General features: G+C 37.7%; 2 protein-coding genes across 3 annotated transcripts in view; one reads left to right on the top strand and one right to left on the bottom strand.

Annotated features, from left to right (window-relative positions):
• Positions 1 to 16: 16 nt before the first annotated feature.
• Positions 17 to 15,298, bottom strand: LOC121651222 (hemicentin-1-like). Of its 2 annotated transcripts, none has more exons than XM_042003245.1 (11): positions 15,080 to 15,298; positions 12,289 to 12,552; positions 11,889 to 12,215; positions 11,308 to 11,532; positions 10,584 to 10,808; positions 10,222 to 10,491; positions 4,980 to 5,243; positions 4,718 to 4,876; positions 4,081 to 4,275; positions 3,716 to 3,946; positions 17 to 2,491 (listed from the first exon to the last, which is right to left on the bottom strand). In XM_042003245.1, exons 1-11 carry the CDS (start codon positions 15,135 to 15,137, stop codon positions 2,289 to 2,291), a joined length of 2,421 nt encoding a protein of 806 aa, XP_041859179.1. In that variant the 5' UTR covers positions 15,138 to 15,298; the 3' UTR covers positions 17 to 2,288. The 2 variants fall into 2 exon arrangements, with proteins under 2 accessions (XP_041859179.1, XP_041859173.1); XM_042003239.1 differs by having other exon boundaries at positions 4,081 to 4,278; positions 15,080 to 15,297.
• The window catches only part of s1pr2 (sphingosine-1-phosphate receptor 2), a 45,714-nt gene continuing 29,109 nt past the window's right edge, over positions 6,105 to 22,709 (top strand). The window contains exon 1 of the mRNA XM_042003263.1: positions 6,105 to 6,232. The gene's annotated coding sequence lies outside the window, so the exon portion shown is untranslated. The remainder of the gene's footprint in view (positions 6,233 to 22,709) is intronic.

Genomic DNA, 22,709 nt, shown 5'->3' with positions numbered 1-22,709 from the left:
CGGAAAAAGAACTGCATCTAGAAAACTCATTTATTCATTTTATCAGTCAGACTTTATTTTGATAGTTTAGCATTATTCATTTTTACCGAATGTAGCCCAAGTGACCTCTTTATGTAAAAACAAAACACAGTAGAAACAATAAAACAAAAAGCATGAAGAACATATGGCTGAGCCCCTCACTGCATCCTGATAAAGCATATAAACAAATACAGAAGACTAAGAACTAAGTAAACATTATCATATCTACATTTCATGAATATTTTAGATTTGATATGAGTGAACACTGATAACAGTAAAAATCTAAAAACATTCTGATAAACCAAAAACAAATAAACGACAATAAATATATAAATAAAAAGATAAAGAATGAAATACAAGTAAACTAACATAAGAATTAAAACCAGCTAAAATTCATGGATTGATACACAAATTTCTGACAAAAATTAAGCTAATCAGTGCTCAGTAATTCTATGTAGGTTAAATGTAAAATTCTCTTTACTTTCATCAACAAGTAAGAATTCTATTCTCATTTGACCTAGCAAGTGTAACATAGATATGTTGATCTACATGGCTGTTAAAAAAAGCTTAAAAAATAGCTTAGAGTATGTGCTTTTCTGTTATTGGCCTGTAGATATGATTGTAAATCAAAATTGATGGTCTTTTTATTTAAAGTTCCAGATGCTCCCCTTCCATATCTATTCTATATTATCCAGTCTGTTACCCGGTAACTAATCTGTACATGACTGAACTGAGTATAGCCTCTTTCTGCAACCTACTGAAGGCACAGTTTGACCACCCAACTCCACCCTCATCAAAATGGTTTATCATATTATTTTAGAAGTGCATAGTGGGGATGTGGTTGAGAATGCTTTGTGGCCAGCCACAACCCCATTTACTTCTGCTTCGTAGCAGCAGACCAGTGTACAGAGAGCAAACTCTGGGCCTGACTGCAGGAATTGCCGAGAATAATGTGACAGTATTGGAGTACAACATCTTTGGGTAATGAAGGATTAAATCTTCATTTTGTGCCATGAACAGAACAGCTCAGATCTGCCATCTTCTTAACAAGACCAAAAGAACCACTTCCCTGCATCTAGTACTTCTGCTAAAGCTCCCCCCAGTGAATAGTCATGATTACTTTGTCCACACAGAATATATCTGGCCCCACCTTTTTACAACTGTAGATGGTACTCATAGTGCTTCTTGCTGGTTTTTCTAATGATGCAAGCTTTAAATTCAGCAGTGGAAAACTGAAGACACACATGTCTACAATTTTCTCATGCAACTTTTGTTAATTTAAGTTTACCTGTGATTAAAGACATCAGGTATTTTAGAATATTTCTGCAATATTTATGACAATTAAAGAGCCACACTTGACAATAAAATACAGTTTTACATAAGTCTCAAATATTCACAGCAGTATTCACAAATGGGTTACAAAGTCCCTTTGTTCTCCATGTAAAAGTGAGATTTCAAAACTTCTCAATCATTCACACTATGTACATTCCTGTGTACAGTATATATTTTAAAGAAACAGTTTCATTCCTTTCAATTTCACTATTAAATTTTTCTCATTTATGAAAAAGATTTTCCTGTATTTACAGTCAAGGCCGTAACGCCTGCAGTCACAAATACAAAAGCATAAAAAAGTAGAACAAGAGACTATCGTCCGATTAGACCAAGGTCTGACACAGTGTGGAGCTCAAAAGTGCCTGACAGAGAGAGAAGGCAATAAATTGCAGAGTGGTTAACAGCAGGCTTAAGTAATAGTGTAGAAATTCAGCAAAGCTATTGCATATCCTTTTTGGGTAATGATATTATTACTAAAATTATGTCTGCTTCTTAAAACAGCTACATACAGAAATCTCAATTTTAGTGAATAAAAAAAACTTTCTAAAACCAAAGCCATGAATACAATACTAATGATATGAAATTCGTCCTGAGTTCAGAACTGCTTAAGTGTTTATCTAATAAGCAAACGCCAAATTTTAAGTCTTCGCTCCTTCTCTTCTATCTGTCCAGTGAAAAGAGATTAAATCCAGTAGATATGATTGTACATCTCAAGCCAAGATCGCTCAGTTGCATAACTGTATTATTCCTTAAAGAATAAAAGAAGCAGGAAAACAGATGTGACAATAGTGTGTTGTTTGGAGTAAATGATATTTCCACTTTAAGGCCACTGTCTGAGTGGTATTCATACTTTACAATGGCGTCACTTTTGGTGGCAGAGAGATGCAGCTTGTTTTGAGTGGGCAGCTATCCATCCCGTGCCATCAACACATGCCCTGCTAAGACAGTTTCGTCATGGGGAACTGCAGGTCCCAGCCGTTGTGAGCCACGTTGCCATTGTGAGTGTTGAGCTTTGGGTTTTTAAGATTGTATCTGCGCATCTTGGTGTTCTTGTAGTAGATGGAGTAGATGAAGAGGAAGATGACGGATATTGCCACCACTATGACAGCCACAAATCCAGCAATTAGAGGCAGGTAGTCCTCTGAAATAAAGGCAGGCAGACAAGTAACATATTAATGTTGAAAAGACTAGAAATGTTATTATTTTCTTTTTCTGACACCTATAATTCACCTGGAAACTCTTGAACGTTAATTCAAATTTACAAGCGAATAAGCTTTGAAAAGACAACTTCATAAGGTCTATACAAGGGAATGACAAGTGCTGCAGAAAACAAAAGACACATGGCCATTTACAAAACAGAAATAGGCTGTGGCATCCAAGTCATCACTGACTGGTACCAATAGGCACCATTAAATCACAAAAGCATGCCTAGTCTGTTGTGGCACAGAGCAGCTTGGGTCCTGGATTATTAATGCAATCCATCCATTTTCTGTACCGCTTAGTCCAATTTAAGGTCGCTGGAGCCTATCCCAGCAGTTACTAGGTACACCCTGGACAAGTCGTCAGTCTATCGCACTCACACTCATTCCTAGGGAGAACTTAAAGTGACCAATTGATCTAACATGCATGTCTTAGGACTGTGGGAAGAAGCTGGACTGTGGCTTACGGCCACACCACTCTGAGCGCGCTCAATCTTGTCTGATTGCAGAAGCTAAGCAGGGTCAGGCCTGCTTAGTACTTGAACGGGATTAATAATGTTGACATCAAGTTTTGACCCTGAATCTCTACCTTAATCAAAATTCATCAGCTCAGAGTGCAGTTGTACCCTTCAGTCCTCTTGTTTTGGTGAGCATGTGCCCCCCAGTCTTAGATTAGCGATTCTGAGAAGCATCAATCTTTGCATGGTCTTAGTCCAATGCTCTACAGCATAAATGACCAATAATTATGTCATGGAAGCACAATCTTACTCTGAATTAGTAAGAAAACGCTGCTTTGTTATGAAACCATTGTACCTGTTTTCAGCGCACAAGTAACTGCTCTACAACTGCACATTGCCAGAAATCCTGCGTTGGTAAATGTGCAATAGTAAATAGCAATGGAAAAACATCGATCTACACTCCTGGGATACCAAAAACTAACATGGACTGCATATGTCAGAGAAAAACATGGCAGTCAGGCAGGTATAAATTCACACTTTAAACTCCATGCGTCAGTACTTGACAAGGTCAGAATGAGAAGGTTTGGCAACAATCAAAGTTGCTGAATGAGTAGCTGAAAGGATAATAGCAATAAAACGTGTTTACTGACCTATAAGGACCATAGAAAAAATGAGAAAAAAATATAGAATATATAGGAAAAAAATTACCTTCTAGAAACACTGCAACCACATGTTTTGTGGAATTAAAATTAGTAGCTGTGCAGTTGTAGAGGCCAGCTTCAAACACAATGAGTTTGCCATCAGACCCAAGACGTGCTGTGTTTGAGTTGAAGTCCCATGTAATGTTTGGAGGCGGGTTGCCATCGGCCTCGCAAAAAAGCTCCTCAGGATAACCTCTGAAGACTGGGACAGTATTTGGAAGCTTTATGATAGGTTTATCTGTTAAAACACAGGAGGTAAACAAAGCAATGTGAGGACAAATGCTATTTAAACAGTAGGACCCAAAATAAGCACGCTTTGTTTGCTCATTGCTATGAAGTGGTAAAATACTGTGCAGCAAGTGTAATTCTCACATAAGACGTTGATGTTTAAGAAGTTGGACTTCATTTTTGATGAAGGTTGAGGCCCTTCAGGTCCCAGGTCGACCAGTTGAGCCTCACACTGGATCTTCATCGCATTGTGAGTTCTATTCACAGTGAGATTGATGGGGCACAACACATTTACTGGAGATCTGCCTGGGTTGTTTTCGCATTGTGTGACATTCTCTCCTACTGATGGACAAAATTAGAAAGAAATTACTAGAAATGGGCAATCTGATCACTTTTGTATCATAATATAACATATGGAATAAAAGTGAGGCATGGCCTTAATGTTCTACAGCAGGGGTCTCCAACACCGGTCCTCATGAGCTACTGTCCTGCAGGTTTTAGATGTCTCCTACTACAACCCACCTCTGCACAAGCCTGTTAATGACCCAGTGATTTGAGTCAGGTGTGTTGCATCAGGGTAGAATCCAAAACCTGCAGGACAGTAGCTCACAAGGACCGGAGTTGGGGATCCCTGTTCTACAGTGTGCATGAGTGATGATTACCAAAATAGACCACAAAAGCTTACACTTTATTTTAAAACTATACTGCATGTGTGACTATCTGAAACAGTTGTTTTTGGCCCCACAAAAAATTAAGGACTTGTAAAGAAAAGATCCCGCACCAGCCTTGATGGTATCGTTCCCTCTGTACCACATCCACCGCGCTGTGAGGTTTTCTGCCGGAGCAACACCGAAAATCTCACACTGCAGCTGCAGCTCACTGCCCTCCACTGCTGAGGCTGAGCTGTCCACAGCACGGATAGAAACACGGTCTGGCGTTTCTACAGGGGAATTGTTTGGAGAAAAATATAGAAAGTTACAACAACTAAGAAAGACTTTTAAAGCTAACAACAATTAAAGGATAAAAATCTACAGCAAACTTACTGTAGAGAATATATTTTAATTGTTTATGACACGTTTCATTTCCCTGGAACTTTGCATAACAAGCAGGTCTTGGGTCCCAGTCTTTCTGTGTGTCAGCACGCCAACTTGAGTTATACGTTGTGATGTTCTGCTGAGTCTTCCAGTAGATTTCCTTGACGTTTGTAGAGTCTGGGAATGGTTCGCATGTAACGGGCTGTACTGTGCTTTGGTATTTTAACACCATCTTGTCTGGAGTTATTTTAATCGGGCATTCTGGCTTGGCACCTGTAGAAAGTAGGGAGGAAGTGAGAAATGTTTTACACTTCTAATCTACAGGAATCCATTGTGATCTCAAACATTTCCTGATACAGGGCCGTAACAGCACTAAAAGCCAAGGGTCTTAAGTACAATGGTATTTGTAAAGGCAACAGCAAAATACTCAGGAAGGAAATTGCCCAGCCCCTATGGGCAGTCTGCGCTTGCTGCCCACCATTCTTTGAGCTTGACTATACACATCTCAATTTTTATTTATTATGAGTCTTATGTTCTATTTTATTGAGCTTGACCATACACATCTCAATTTTATTTAATGAGTCTTATGTTCTATTTTATAATGAATACAGTCACCTGACAGGCAGTTACTGTTTAATCATAAACCGTAGAAGTCACAGAATGGCACTGAGATTAAAATACGATTACATACTAAAAGCCACTTATAAAAACTTACAGTGTAACTTACAAACTCGGACAACGTTTGATCCCATTAAAACTTGTTTGATTTGATTATTATGAGATTTGAAAAACTTTTAAAACACTACTGTTTTTTAAAGTACGTTTTTTAATCGCGATAACAGCATTGCCTATTAACTTATAAGGCGAAGCGAGTCATTTCAATCTCAGCACAAAAGAAAACATAAGGGCTCAAGTGTTCACACAACTTACGCGATTGAGTCCCGTTAGAAAGCGACAGCAGCTTTAAAGCCAGAAAGAGTGAAAGCAGACGAAACGAGCTGCAGTCCTCCATTGGAAATTAATCAACAGTTTTTTTTCCCCCTTCTTCTTCCCAGGAGCTGCCGCCTCTTTTCCTTCCCACTGCTGTTTCTCCTGCTTCCCTTCAGCAGCACAGAGCTACCCGGCGGCGGATTGAAAGCGGACTTTTTTTTAAGGAGGAAGCTAAACTAAGCTAAGCTATGCTATAGTTACAGCTCCCTGCTCTTCATCACCGGAGAAGAAACCTGCCCCCAATCCCCCTCCCAACACTGGGCACACACATGGTATGCCCACACACTCCCACTGTGACTAAAAATATAGCAGCTGAGCAACAAGCTACAGCTGAAGTAGCGATAGAAAAAAGGCCCGTATTTAAAGTAAAGCTAGCAATGATAAAACTTAAACAATTATAATTAGAAACTCTAATAATGAGGAAAATATGGTGGCATTATAATATAATATAATATAATATAATATAATATAATATAATATAATATAATATAATATAATATCTGTACTCCACAGCTAACATCATATTATATCATGCCCTGTTTAATACAGAGCAGTAAGAGGTGCAATGTGTGTACATGAAATTTAGTTAAGTAGAATAAAGATAATTGTGCGTTACTTAAAAATGTTGATATCAATACCTAACTGAATTTAAGCCAAAACTTAGCTTATGCAGTAAATGAATGAATGAATAAATAAACAAACCTTATTTTGGGCATACTAAACTTATCATACTAAACAGAAAGTAAGGAAATTAATGAAGAAAAGTGAATGCCAGCAGGAGACTATTGGAGGGGATTTTAGCACATTTTTAAGGGTTTAGTTGTGCTGCTTATTCCACAAATGCACAAAAAGCCTCACAAGTTATACTTCGTTGTAAAGGTCACTAATCAGGGTTCCCAACAATGTATAATACAACACCACTTGGTTTTACTAACTGGGATAAATAATCAACCGTACAAAAATTTCCTTTCTTTTTGTGCTAAGTTTAGTACAAATTCCTATTGTACATACTAGCTTTATAAATTTTTTTGTTTAAAAAATGGACATGATTGAGAAAAAAATTAAATTTGTGCTTATTTTTTCCCCTGGTACTAAATCTAAATAAGTCATAACAATAATCTGATGGAACGGAGACTGGAAAAAAATGCTGATTACAAGCCTCCTTTTCATCAGTTAAAAATTTTCTGTTTGATTTTTGTAAATTACAAGACTGTTTTGCCTTCATAAGTCTTAAGAAAATGAAGGAAAACAATCTGAATGAATTTCATGGAAATTTGGACTGACTCACAGAAGCCAAAAAAGGCACAGAACAGCATGATTAGCCTACTTGTTCTACCATGATATGGCTCTGTTTACCTGAAAATATTTCCATGCAAACTCCCAAATTTTTCCCTTTGCATATCTGAAAAAAATTGCATTTATACAGCTGCAGAATTAAAACTACCTCCATGCAGACTGAAAATACAAACAGGACTGGATGATATTGAATGATAGTATGCATGTCCAGGGCGGCCCTGGGGCATTTTTTTAATATAAGCTTATTTGATTTACAGTCCATTTCCTCGTAAATAACAGGTAGACAAAACAAATTATAAAATCTAAAAGAAGCTACAGTATTCTGTAGTGATGACAACCTGACCTCATGCTGGTGACAGGTGACCTCCAGCAAAGTGAGAGAGTGGGGAGAGGTAGTGATGGTATACTCGATTCCTTTTACTGAGTCGAGTCTGAATGAGTCATTTACCAAAATGAATCAGGTTTTTGAGTCATTTGAATCATCTGAAAGCCGGGAGGGAGGGGGTGAGTAACTTGTACATACTATGAGTCTGTACTAGCAACTGAGTGATTAGTTCATGCTACAAGTCGAGTCAGTGCCAGAGTATTGGAAGCTTAGTGAGTGATTTGTATGCAGCTCACAGGGAGGGAGGGGGTGAGTGCGTCAGTGAGTTGCACGTGCTGCGAGTGGAGTGATGCTAACTGTGAGCTAGCTCATTCACAGCTCATAGTCAGGATGGAAATAGTGATGGTCCGCCAGGGTAATTGAGAGTGTAGTTAAGACACACCAGCTGTTGCTTTTTTTTTTTTTTTTTTTTTTTTTTAACCTCTATTACAATGATTAGTTTTATGTATAACAGTGATACTGTGTATTGTTTGGTTTCTTCAGTTAGCTATGTAGTTAGCTTGCTAGCAGTAGCAGGGGCGATTCAGTGAATGAGTCAGTGAGGACGAGGAATCACGATTCACGAGTCAGTAAAGTTATTCTCGTGTACTGAACGAGTCTTTCATGCGTAGCACAACACTGTAATATCACCTTGTTATGTGTTGCCAACAAGAAAATTATTTTAAAAAGTTTATAATGACAAGACAATACAAGCCGCCAGGTGCTGCTTACAGAAAACAAAGGAAGGAAGAGGAGAAAAAAAATGGGCACAAAGTAGAGGTATGTCTGAGTTAATTAACAATAAGGCAACATGTGTGTTAATTTTTCATTTTGACATGGACAGTGGGCTAATTTTATTTAAAATAGATGCTATTGTACAGTAACAACAATATCTGTACAACAATTGAAGTTGTACAGATATTATGCAATAAAATCATGCACGTCATATTGTCAAAAAGACATACTGTAAAAGTTTAATACGACATAATATTTTGTAATGCAGTATTTATGCATAAATGCAGAAATGTCATAAAGATGATTGAATACAGACAGACTGCATGTCTGTGTCTCTCTGAGTGGTGGGCCTGGTGGCTGGAAGGACATGAGGGAATTATTTTAATAACTAAACCACTTTGTCTTACAACTTAGATAAAACATGTGTCAAAAATTAAATTTGATTGCTTGATTGATTTTTTTGTTTTACACAGTGGCATTATTTTGTTTTAATTATTATAATTGTAGCAGTTTGTATAGTTTAGAGCTGTATATTTCAAACTTTTTGTGCCATGACCCCCAAGATGAGATGCATTAGTGTTCGTAACCCCCACTCCCACGTGACGACATAACTGTGATTACTTGTGTGATGTATCAAATAAGCCGTCCTGCAGCATCTTCTAAATATAAGTGTGGAATAAGGTTATAAGTAAGGGGGATAAAGCGATTTTTGGCAGTTTACCACTGTGACAAGGTACCTACATACCCCAAATCAGTTTCTGTCATGAAGATGATGTCAACTTCAGATTTTTAATGTGGCATATATACTAACTTTGTTGTTTATGAGGTAATGGGTTAAAAATGTATGTGCTAATTTCAAAGATTTAATGGTTTATTTTGACAGCCCTGGTAAAAATCCCAAATTTATTAGATAAATATAGACTATGTATTTTTTACAATTATCTGGTGACCCCCTGAAATTATCTCATGACCCCCATGGGGGTCCCAACCCCAGTTTGAAAATGTAATAACAAGGAAGTGTTATTTATTTTGCTCTATTTATCATTTTTGGAGCTGTTTGTTTAGTTTAGTGTTTCAGTGTGATTTCGTTTTTTGTTTATAAAGAGACAAGAATTTGTATATTAGTTAAAGATGTGTGTGATTGAGTTATGTGGCTTCAGTTCTGGTAAGTATTTTGCCACATGGGGTGGGGGGAAAAACCTATTTTGCCAAGGGCACCTGCCGGCCTACGGCTGGCCTTTGCCAGCAGTGGGTGGTGAAACTTTGCAATGACACACCCAGTTTTTGCACTACATCCTCATCAGACCTGAAACAATAACAACCACGTGTATTGAGCTGTATTGGTTATCTAGCACATGTAAACTATGTGTCTTCGCTGAAAGCATAAACATTGCATGAAAAAGCAGGTTTTGCTTTTAGAGACCAAATTAACTTTAAAAGATTCAGCAGCACAAACAGAACATAGAGGTCCGCTATTGTTGTCATGCAAGATGACGAGACAGACGCCATCGTCGCCAAAAGATTCCAGTTAATGTTAACACAGACAAAAATTGCCTTGCTTTTAAGTAAATTTTACTCTGGAGCCTTATCTCAAACCTTTGCAGTTTTGTCAACCCAAAACTGTGTTATAGTGTAAACGAGAAGCCAGAACTTAACAAAACTTTTGTATTTTACTGTCTTAGCATTGTTGTGTTAATGGTGCCAGTAGTGCTTTTATGGATGTTGTCATATTTATCATAACAATACTATACAGTCTTTCTATAATTAAATATCATATAATAAACATGCTACTGAGAGTAGAGAGCACTTTGAATTACTTCATTAATTATTTATTGCATCAGTAAAATCCATGTACACTAAACGTACCTTTCACTGTGACTTTGACTGTTTTGGAGACATTTCCTCCCTCATTTGAGGCGCTGCATGTGTAGGATCCTATGTTGTTTCCAGTTGCATTGTGGATAATTAGAAAGGACACTCCATCTTCATTTATCCTCTTCACATTTGGCATTGGCATGTATAAATAACTCCAGGAGTAATTAGGCATGGGATTGCCTCTGGAGGAGCACTTCAGCCTTAAAGTATCACCAACCTGGACCTCAGAGTCTTCAAGCTCGTCTATCACTGATGGTGGGTCTGCAGATAAGAAAACAATGAAAATATGAGGCAAATAATACTAGTAATACAGTAAATTTCTCATGCAACAAAAGTATCTATTGAGAACTTACATAGAACATTGATATTCACTGTGAAGCTGATCCATGAGTTAATGTTTGAAGCGTTGACCAAGTACAGCCCTGATTCACTTCTTGTTAGGATCTCTGGAAGATGCACCTCTTCACCATCTTTGTACCAGAATTCCTCAGGTGGAGGGAAGCCCTGACTGCAGACCAGTTTGTGAGGAGAGTTTTCTTGTACAGTGTATGTGTCTGGACACGTCTTCTCTGGTCCATCTGGAAGGAAAATCAAAAAGACCCTTGAAACTTGCAGTGAATTATCAATGCAGTTCACACCCTCTTTGGAATATGTAACTTTTGTAACTGTTGTGGTATTTGATGTAAGTCAGTGTTTATTTTCCTACTGAAGAATAAAGGTTTGACAACCTTTACTCTCTAGAGTAGCCTAGTCCCCTTTGGCATGTTTTTTTTTATTTAAGTAGTCTGCAGGAATAGTTCTTCAGGCATATAGACAACATTATAAAGCTTTCCAATAGATGTTGGATTGCCTTTTCTTCTGTTCTTTGTCAGAATATTTCCACACAGCTTCAGTAATTTTAGGCTTCAGGCACCTGGAAGGATTCATCAGTCCTTTTGCCACAGTTTTTCAAACCAAGCTTTTTGTAATTTGGCATTTGATAAGCCTTGTTACCTTTTTCTGCTTCCCTACAAGAATGGCTTCTTTACAACCACAACAACAATGTACTGACGCAAAAAAGAAGTCTTAAGGACTTACATAGAACATTAATATTCACTGTGAAGTTGATCCTTGAGTTAGTGCTTGAAGCGTCAACGAAGTACAGCCCTGACTCGGTTCTTGTTAGGTTCTCTGGAAGGTCCACCTTCTCACCATCTTTGTACCAGATTTCCTCAGGTGGAGGGAAGCCTTGACTGCAGACAAGTTTGTGAGGAGAGTTTTCTTGTACAGTGTATGTGTCTGGACATGTCTTCTCTGGTCCGTCTGGAAGGAAAATCAAAAAGACGCTTGAAACTTGCAGTGAATTATATTATAATTTTTCCTGTCCCTAACCTTTTCTTACACACTGTACCTTCAAGTCAAATTAAAAAAAATATTTTACTGAAACTGTTTTAGAATTAGGCTGGTGGCTATAGCTCCTCAGTGCAGCTAGCCCAGGTTCAAGTCCCGATCCAGGACACTTCACTGCATATCATTTCACAACGTCTAACCCTCCTTTCTGTCAAGCTACTGTTGAATAAAGGCCGCAAGAGCCCAAAAACAATAAAAAAAAAAAGAATTTGTTGCACTGTGAATCAGTGAAACAACATAATAAGCAAAATATTTAATGACATACTCACAGAAAACTTCTATGTCATACTCCTGTGTAGATACATTAAACTGCGGCCCTTCAGGTCCCAGGTCCATATATGCCTCACATCTGAATGTGGCATTATGGTCTTGCCTGGTTGGAGTATAGCTGAGGACAGATGACTGATTCGAAGGTTTTGGGTCATCATCATTGAATGTTTCTGTTTGGATGATTTTGTCTCCTTTGTACCACCTTACAGTGAGATTTTGAATGGGTGCGATATCAAAGATTTCACATGTAAAGTTATAGTTTTCTCCTTCTTTCATTGTATTTTTGGATCCACTGTTGGAGTTGATGTTGATGGTTTCTGGAAATCCTAGAGAACAATAAATGATTATCAGACACAGTTAATATGTCGTTATAGTCTGTGCATAGCAAGCAGAACTTACTGTAAAGAATAACTTTTAGGTCCTTGTCGCATTGTTCTGTTAAGCTGTTGAAGTAACACATGGGAGCAATAGTCCACTCTGTTAGACTCTTTACAGTCCACAGCAAATGGCTAACTTTTTTAAAACCAGTGCCTCCTTGTGAAGCCTCCCAGCCCATTCCTTTGAACGCACTTTCTGATGTGCTGCAGTTTACTGACACTGGGTCTCCATGTTTCACCACCACCTTGGGGGGGCTCAACTCAATGGGGCAGGAGGCATGTACACCTAGAGGATAGGAGGCAGTTACAGATTTCACAATTAGAAAAAGAGAAGTCACAACAATGAATGAATAAATGAATATGTTTTATTACACTTTATGAATACCCAGAGAGAAAATATGGTTTATTTTACATATATTTTACAAATATTATAGACTTTTTTTTCTTTATGAGGGTTTTTTTTTCTACTTTTTTAAGGTACACATAATTCCCCTTTTGTAGATAAAAAAAAAAGAAAAGAATTTTTAATTCAAACATAGGAGCAAAAAAGCATCAATCTTTATTTTCACTTTCTATTTTTAGAGGGTATGACCAAAAACCTGGTAGCCTGGTAGTAACAATGACACTAAACAATTTACTGTCATAAACTCAACACAGGTAAGGTATGGAAGCTCAGAGTGGTCATTCCTGCAATCATTTATTTTTTATGCCACTATCTCGACATCACAAGTTATTTATTCAGTTTACTCGAAAACTCGTTTTGACACAAGTCAATTTTTCTCATCTTAAGATAATGGGGTTGGGGGTGTTACTGCTTTGTTTCTATGTGTATGCATGTGTGAGACTGTGTGTGAAAGAGACTATTATGGCTATGTTTTTAATTGCTTTGTTATCTATTGGGGTGTATTAAGGCTTGTTTTATTTTAATATGCAAAAAACACTTTCTGTTGCCTTTGGCATGAAAACAACATTTTAAATATAGTTTGATTTGATTTGATGTAATAAATTGCCAAGAAAAACGGAAATAGATGTAATGATGAATGAATCCACATAGAACCCTGAAAAGACCCTGCCTCGGAGTAGGCGCTAAAATGGTTATAGGAACTGACTATTTCCTATGTATCAGAATGCATGAAAAAACAGCCTGGTTCCTGAAAAAGTTACAGGAAATTCAAAATGTTCCTACAGTGGGAAAGCACATATAAATGGAAATCCTTCACACACTCTACACATCACAGCATGGAAACGGTGGTCTCGAGTGTAGAGATGAGATGTTCATGAACGAATCGGTTCTTTTGAAGTCTCTTTAAAATGAACAATGAGAACTGAGTCGCAGTTGTAAGCTGTATTTTTGGGAAATGTTCTTTTTTATATACATATTAGCTATAGGCAGAAAGTATCGATCAGGAACTATTACTGTGAGTTCTATCTAAAATATTTACTATAATTTGCACTGATGTTGCTCAGGTTTATTCTATTTTAATTACTTTTCTTGTGTGAAAAAATTTTAAGTTGTTTACCATGAAAGTTAATTGTAGTCTGCTTTGTTTTTGGTGTGCCACAGTTATTTGGCGAGGGAAAATATAAAACATTGATCCCACTGTCAAAGCATGGGGATATGGATCCACCTTCTGGAATGGTTAGAATGACAACATAAGCCAAATGAAAATTATTATTTTGAATTATTCTGATCTAAATCTTACCTTACAATTGCTACAAATGATTATTTTCTCTCTGATTGAATTATAAAAATAAACTAAAAAAAAAGAATGAGCCAGTCTTTTCAATGGCTCTTTGAAAGGAACAGCTCCACAAGAGCCGACTCACTTCAAAGAGCTATAAATCCCATCTGTACTGAGAGCCTTAATCACATATGCTGCATGACAAAAAGGTACATGTGGTAATTTTCCTGCCATCATCCTCCAGAACAAGACTTTGACCAACGATATTTCTTTATTTTATGAAAAAAAAAAAAAAGAAAGAGAAAAACATTTAATTTTTAAAAGTGATCCCGCACAAAGATTGGAATAACTTTGTGGAAAAGTAGCCAATTTCTAAAAAAAACAAACTTGGAAAGATCTTCAGAGAGCCAGAAGAATTTTATCTCAAGATCACTTAAAAAGATCACAAACAAAAGAAAGTCTGACTACTTTTAAACAGTGTTGTACAAGCTCCTAAATATTTATTAATTATTATTTATTAACCATTAATGAAATTTAAACTCCTTAAAATTAAATTTAAGCTTTTATCATTTGTTGTTGCAAGTGTAAGTAAATAAAACAGTCTGGTAATGGGCTGTGCTTTTTACAATAATGTGTATGTGTGTCGGGGGGGCAAAAAGAAAATTCTTGGTGGCCCCCTTAAATCTTATAGCAAAAAGATAGAAAAGGGAAAGAAGAAAGGAGACAAAAACATCCCAGGGCAACGACCCTTCAGTCCACACCATCACCAGACAACAAACTGCCCCCTTAAATCTTAATGTTGTGTTGAAATTAAGGATTTTCCATCAAATTGTCAGAAGTTCTTGGATACAAGTTTATGTATATATTATTTACACTTTTTTTCTTTTTTTTCTTTTCTTTTTTGTATGTATAGCTGCTATGTCTTTTCTCTGCAAGTTCTTTCTCCTTTCTGGTTAAATCTAAATGGTATCTTACAATTTTATCTGCTGCTACTTGAATTTTAACACTATTGACTATGTGCCTCAGTTAAAAACATTCCCACTATGGAACAACAGAGAACTTGGAAAAGCAGACATTATTATGATAAACCCCCAAGATAAAATGGTTTAAATGAAAATGTGAGGAGCCTACCTGTCACAAAGAGAATGAACCCCACGGAGAGTTGAACTAAAACCGCGCTCTCACTCATTGGATATGTTTCCTTTTTTGCTTTGAACAAAGTCCCCTTTGTGGTTTATCCCAGCTCTGCTCGGTTTCTCTTGTGGGGATGCTCTGTCCCAACCACGCATAGATCAGTGGAGTACATGCAGAGGAGAAGGAGGGCACAGCCGACACACTTAGAGACATGCTCTTATTTTCTCAGTTAACACACACACAGACACACAAAGGGTATTTCTGTGTTTAAAGGAGGAACAGAAAGAGGGGGCTGAGGGGCTGACTCATGTTATTAGTCAGGCAGCTTTAATACGTTGTGTCTAGCTTTTTTTGGTGCATTTAAAGGTATTAATGTTTGTACTCAGTTATGTACTATACAATTTGATTTGTTCATTTATTTATTTATTGCTTTTTACATTTATAGTATGTTATATCACATTTTTATATGTAAAGATGTGGTTATTTAAGGTTTGTGCCACTAAACTTTAGCCTTCAGGCTTTATAGTTAAAACCAGCTGATGGCCAACTGTCAAAACACTCAGCTGTATTCTGGCATCATATAACCTTTGGAAAGCCAAGTCTGGTGAAAATAACTCATTCAATAACAGATTTGGTCAGGTGTTAGGTCTGTGGATTTTAGCCAACTTTGGGGGGGATGAGATTTGGCACATTTAGACACATAGTGACTAATAACATTCCAGGTGTGCTGACCTGGCTTTAAATAAGCTGCAGATCTGTTTCATTTTCAGCGTCCAGATTTTGCTGATTTAATTATGTCATTCATCACACTTGGGGCCACATTTTTCATTCTGGCCTGAACATCAGAGAAAACAGTTAATTGCTTCCCTCAGCTGTACTTGTCAGAGATAAAGTTCTGCTTCAGTGTGCAGAATCAACTTTTTACTGGAAAAAGAGGCTTGGATGCAGGTGTTTTGTTACACTTGATGGTGCAATGTTGCCAATGACTGTGTTTCATTTGGGTTTTTTTTTTACCATGTAAAATGCTGCTTTGAATGAATAGTAATTATATCGATAAAGGAACACACTGATGGCACTGTGCTTCTTTTCTCAATCAGTTGAACTGTGAAAGTATGTGATTTCCATGCTCGAAATCTCTACAAAGCCCACACATTATCAGCACAGAAATTTACACCCACTCTCATATTTTTTTCCACTTGTGGATCATTTCCTTTTTCAGTAATGATAAAAAATGGCACTGGCTAAATTGCATGTAGTATAATAAACAACCTGGCTGATGTATTTGGATCATGGCATCTCCCATTCTCCAAAAAAAAAGCTGATTTGAATCCCAGAGTGGATTTTCCATACTTTCACTTTCACAGTCATCCTGCTTTCACTGATAAAATTGTCCTTGAGCCCCCTCATACTTGTTTGATTCTTGGAAGACATTTTTCACAATAATGAAGACTAAATCTGAAATAAACCGACTGTGTGGGAGGGGAGAAAAGCATGTTGTGTAACCATGTCCTCTCTGACCTTGTGACCAACAGAAAAGATTAACAGAAACAGAGGAAAGTGTTCGTAGTTAAAATAGGGAAAGTGAGTATGAGAATAAACAACTTATCTATAATCCTGTTTATCAGTGAAGAGCAGATGAAGGTAATAGAAGACTGTGGAGGCACTGAAACACAAATAGGATGCTGAGTAAAGAAAACAAACCCTGAGATTCCAGTCATGTCACTGAAACACTTTCTGGTAACAGAAAGAAAGAAAGAAAGGAATTCCACTCCCCACTGGTTCCTGGCCAACAGTAACCCTTAATGTCGTGCTGTTTCCTAACAAAAACTCCACATGATTAAAACTGAGTGAGAAGCTGCCAAACACCACATTATTAGTAAAGCAGGAATTACTATTTTTTAAGTCTTCAAGTCAAGCATTCATTTAGAAAAACTAAATTACAGAGAGGAAGTCGGAAAAAAATCATATACATTTCACAGTTCTTGAGAACAAAAGAATACTACTGAGCATTTTCTAGATGTCATATTTGTTTGTCGCCAGTCAGTCCCCTGTTATAAACCTGAAAAGAGAAGTTGCATAAAAGCAGAAATTCCCTGACCAGTACAATAAGAAAGTGGAAGTAATGGAGTTAAAGATAGGTACCAAAGGGAAATGAATCATTATCCATGAAACCCCCTAACTTTAATCTAACTCACACTGTCAGAAGTGCTGATTCTTTGTTTGTGGACATGACAGGATGCTAATGAACTGGATTTTTTTAAAAAAGAGCTGTGTGTATGTTGACAAACTGATTTAATGGGCATCGGGATATGCCTCTTAATCTTTTTTCATGTGACAAAAGGGAAATGGCTGTGACAACATGACAATGGAAAGGGTAAGGAAAAAAAATGTAAAAGTGTGTAAACAGACCTTGTGCTATCACAAGACCAATAACTTGTTGGGCAACTGATAGAGAGACCTTGTACTTTCAGGGAAAAAAATCGATCAGCTTTAGAAGCCAGATGTTCTTTTCCCACCATCACTATATCTAGTGTTAGAAAACTGATCTGGCATGTAATATTCAACTACTTTTTTTTTGTGAAAACAGAGGGCAACAGGAAAGGCATTCACAGTGTAACAAAACCACTGTTGTGCATTGACATATTGAAAGCCAGTTTACAGTAACATGGTCATGAAAAATGAATGAATCTTACAAAAGTCCTTCTGTGTCCACATTCCTTGTAGCTCTTCTGTTAGTCATCGGCTTGATCTTGTACAAGAGAAATTACTCTGACATCAGGGTGCCTGGATAGACTCTTCAGCTTATTCGTCGTATTTCTAAAGAGGATTTCTAACTGTTCTGCTGAAGATGCATTTCCTGCCCATCTTTGTAATCTCGCAGGAATGTCAGAGCAACAACTAACAAAGCTTTTCCCCCAAATAACCCATTTGTATTAAAATTCAGCTTGAACATAGTGTTTAATTTGCTTTCATAGATTTCTATGCCTGTCTCACGCTGTTTGAATTCCCGTCAGTGGATACCTTTCATAGCACTGTGTTGAGAGAAAGGAATTATCCTGCCAAGAATCCCAGTTACCCCTGGAAAAAGAATGTGAGCACAAACATTTTTTCACAAGAAGTGGTTGAACTTTCTGGAAAGTCCTGTGTATACAGGTCGTTGTATCTGATTTTATCCAGACTTAGAATAATTCTCAGGAAGTGCAAGAACTCCCAAAAGTCCTGCAGTGTTGAAATCCGTTGTGGGAGACTACTTTGAGTATTACAACTCACATCCAATTTGTCCAATTATATTTGACCACTTGAAATGGGAAGGTCTTGTAAGTTTAAAACCCATGGTTCCTTAAACTTTCTTTAAATTAGGATGTGGATACCCACAAACAAAAGCTGAGTGTATGCACTTTATGTTCAAATTTACTATGAATCTTACATTTTAGGTCTAGTTGTGCTAAAAAAAAAGTGTCCAAATATCACTTGAACCTATTGTTAGTGACAAGAATATTAGCCATAGTAAAGCCAGCTATGCTGCTGTGTGTAGAGTTATGCTAGTGATAGCATATAGACGAACTAAATGATAAATCAACACATCAACATGCTGAAAACAAAGTCAGAGTGTCTTTGCAGTGTCTTTGTTTCTTTACGTTGAGCACAAAACCTGCATCTAACCAAAAGCATTACAAGTGTAGGAAAAAGGAAGGATGCATAAAATTAGAGGTTGAGTCTGAAGCAGCGCAAGGACTGTAACACAATGGAAAGCTCTTATGTAGGTGTCACTGCTTATCTGATGACCTCCTGTTCTGATTACGGGACCCCACATGCTTGCTCCCCATTCCTCGTTTACATCACCATGCATTTCCTGGTTTCAGGTTACTTTAACAATAAGAGTGTGGTTTCTATTCCTCGTTAACATCCCTGCACATCTCCTTGTATCAGGTTGCTTTGACAGTCACAGTGTGATCCTAATCTACTTTTTTGACCCAGTCTTCACCTTTGCATAAACACTAAAGCTATACACCCTCTGCTAAAAGCTTGTATTAAGTAGATGTGGATCTCATCCTGCAGCAGTCAATGTACATTTGCTAAATCCTCTGTTTTCTGTGTTAATGCACCCCACCCTCCCTCAATCCTGAGCTCCCAGGTCTGCTCCTTTCTCCTGTCTCCTTTAAAATGCAACAGCTCTCTTGATTTGGAAATTAAGAAATACTGTTGGAGGCCTCAGCTGAAACTAAAGGACTCCTTTCACTGTAATTACACTGTTTTGACACATTGCTTTGAGAAGAGGGGCTCCCACTTGTTCAACTGACTCAAAGGAGGTCGCTCCAAGAACAATCTCCCCTTTACAGGCCCCCCTTTTTGCTTAATGTGTGCTGACATTCAGAATAAACCAGAAATTCCTGTTATATAGAGAAAGGAATTAGAAAGAATTACCCCTTAAATCAATAGAGGTCAGGTGAATATAGCCACAAAAAAAGATTCCAGAGAAAAACTCCAGAGCGATAACTTGAGATATCTTTGCAAGGACATCAGCCTTTTTTAACCTCTTGAAGCACATTTTAGCAAAGGATTATGGTCGTACAGCTTGTCTTAAAAACTCCCTTCAGGGAGGACGTAACTGCTCTGTGTGACCCTGATTTTCCCAAGAGAAGAAGACTTCTCTGTAACATAAAGCTTGACATCACTGCCATATGGAAATGTTTAGAAGCTGACAAAGAGCTTATACAAGATTTCATTTAGTTTCTTCTAAGCATACATTTAATTTGGTTTAATAGGATACTAAAACAGAATATAATAATAATAATAATTCACATTTAGTTTAAACTTTGAACAGCCCTAGTTTAATGTGTTTTGCAATAAGGAAACTGGGCTTGGGAAGGGGTCGTGCTGTACGAAGGTTGTGAGTGATATCATGCATTCTGGAAGTAATAAAACTGCTGAACAGCAGTAACCCTCCTACATCATCTGGGTGAGTCCACTCTGAGGAGAGATCCTCCAAACTGTTTGCATGAAAACATGAAAAATGTTTGTAAACATGTCCACAGGGAGACAGGGAAACAAATGTGGATGTTTTATGATAGTCATCTTGCAGGAACAACTGAAAAAAAAATCCTACTTGCAATCTTTGGCTCCCCCTCGAGTTGCAGTCAACAAAGTGAACCCACAGTAAAGTACAGTATAATTCACCACTTTAAACTTCTTTATTGTCAAATACACATTTAAGATATAGTATTAACTGTTCAAAATATTACACATTAATCATGTGGGAGTAACTTTCCACTGTTTTACTACATTTGTAAAGGAGACAGCGCAAGAGTCAATCCCAGTTATCACCACTAGATGTCAGCATTTTGCCAAATAACAACTCTGAAACATTCTTAAACCTTGAAACATGTGATATCTGGCTGCGGACAAACATGTGGGACCAACTTGAGTTTTAGGAAAGGTAGAGAAAGGAGCTGCTGCAGAAAGTCGGATATCATATGGATTTGGGAAACCTCAGCCCTGGCAACCGCATCAACCACATGTACTCACATTGAGGCCTTAACTAAGCTCAAACTCAATTATTAGGGTCAAAGCTACTGACTACAAAAGTGGGATTATGTTCAGTCAGCTGTAATTTCTTTATAATTTACTACAGTGTTGTATTTGTGACAAATAGGAGATGATCTCCTTTGTGTATGGAAATGTTCTTCTTTTGCTTTTTTGTGTTTTATCATGTAAAAACCACATACATTTAAACCATAATAATCTCAAGGCAACATTTTCCCACATACATTTGGCAGGAAACATGACTCGGTGATTGATTTTCTGATATCTTGTGCAGCTCAAGAGCTATCCCACTTCAAAAGAAGGGTTCTGCGAACATGATTTGTTTCTGTTTAGTGCTTGTTATTGCCACACAGTTATTTAAATAGCTGTCCTCCATGTTCTGTGCTGTTTAGTCATAACAGCTGGAGTTGTTATGAAGTTAAACATATCGATATCTAAAGCCAAGGATAAATGTCATATTCACAATGGATCATATTTTAACACAAAGCTTTCACTGAAATAATGAGTTGATTTAAGTAATCTTGCTGCTCTGAGGAAAACGAATTTCCTCCACAAGATTTAGTTTTAGTGCATTTTCATTTTTTTTCATTTCATATCATTCTTCAGTTTGTGGGAAACAGCTGTGCCTCAGCCAGCCATGTAGCTGTTGGAGAGATTATTGGTTGCATTGTGGTGGGATAAACCACAAAACTGACAATTTCTCCGACCTTTGAAATGGTAACACGGTAATCCTCTGTTTGTTGGAACTTTAAACACACAGAATGGCTGTCTTTCTGTGGTTTAATTTTAACCTGTTTGTTTTGGGTTGTCTCCAACATGTGCTGCAGATGGACACTTTCTCACAGGCCCTCCAGCCTGGAGCTTTTTTCTTCTTTCTCCAGCTTGCTCATTCCTCATTGAGTTTCAGTCTCGTGCTCGCTCATGGCCTCAGTGGATCCACCACCCAGCCAAAATGTTGTGTCAAAGTTTTCCTTTGTCACAGTTTTCATTAGCTTACCATGACAAGCCTCTGTAGCAAATGAGCGTTATCAAGTTAGAAACAGTTTTAAGCAGCTGGATGAGTTCCAACCCTGGTTTTGAAACAGTATTTTTAAAAATATTCCCAGAGGGACAGTGGATGTTATTGTGTCCAGGGAAGTTTTAGGGTCTATACACAGAAAAACAGATAGGGCCGTAATGATTGGCCTTTTTAGCTCAGAAAGTTATATAGAGCATAAATCTGAGTGTTACACAAGATCATTTAGTGGGCCTTGCTGGGAGGGAAGGGAGAACACTGGGTAACACAAGCTAGCTCCAGAGACTCCAACTGATTTTTATGGACGCTCAATGAATTGAACTGAGACAGAGGGCAGAGTTGTTATAAGTTGATTAGGAGCAGCTGACACAAGATACCCAAAGGCCCAACCCAAGGATGCAGACAAATGAAACCTAATAGTATTTACCACCGCTGCCCATCTGTATAGAGAACAGCTGCAGAGGAATTAGTTTTCCTGTTTGTAAGCATGCCTTCCTTTCACAAATGTTAGCAGGATCTCTTTTTAAACCACACCCACGCTCCTTATAAAGCATTTCATTTGAAACCCTGCTGATCAATGCAAAGAGAGGACAGATCAATAATTACCACGTGAAAAGGGAAAGGATCCCAGCTCCTCTTTGTTGGCTCCGTAAGAGCTTGAAAGGTCCTTTGACCTCCCCTCCCTCCCCTCCACAAAGGCCTCTTGGGCAACATTAACACCATGAGAGAGGGGCACAAACTTCCAAGGTTTGGTTGAGAATACAGCATCCTGACATCTGGAAGGCATTATGTTGATGCTGCCCGTGGGTGAAACACAGGGAGACGCATGTGTGTGTGTGTGTATATATGTGTGTTTTTGACCAAGCTGTGTGTGTTACACTGATTTAATTACATTGTTTTAGTATATTATGGCACTGTGACCTCTTGAGAAATGCTTAAATGAGGGTGGCATCTCAAACAGAAAATGATAAAGATAAAGAAATACAGTGTACTTGTTCTGTGTGTGTTGGAGGAGCGCTCATGTACTTAGTCCTGTATGACTCTTTTGTTCATACAGCTTGTTTGAAG

The sequence above is a fragment of the Melanotaenia boesemani genome, chromosome 2 (genome assembly GCF_017639745.1).
Source record: "Melanotaenia boesemani isolate fMelBoe1 chromosome 2, fMelBoe1.pri, whole genome shotgun sequence".
NCBI lineage: Eukaryota > Metazoa > Chordata > Actinopteri > Atheriniformes > Melanotaeniidae > Melanotaenia > Melanotaenia boesemani.
The sequence above is the reverse complement of the archived record's forward strand: the minus strand, read 5'-3'. Positions and strand labels throughout refer to the sequence as shown.

Excerpts from the sequence above, each read along its gene's own strand:
- LOC121651222 (XM_042003239.1), bottom strand. The coding sequence starts at position 15,137 with ATGAGTGAGAGCGCGGTTTTAGTTCAACTCTCCGTGGGGTTCATTCTC. Across the intron at positions 5,244-10,221 it reads AGTCAAAGTCACAGTGAAAG|GTGCCAAGCCAGAATGCCCG; the intron begins GTACGTTTAGTG and ends TACTTTCTACAG. Across the intron at positions 3,947-4,080 it reads CTTAAACATCAACGTCTTAT|ATAAACCTATCATAAAGCTT; the intron begins GTGAGAATTACA and ends GTGTTTTAACAG.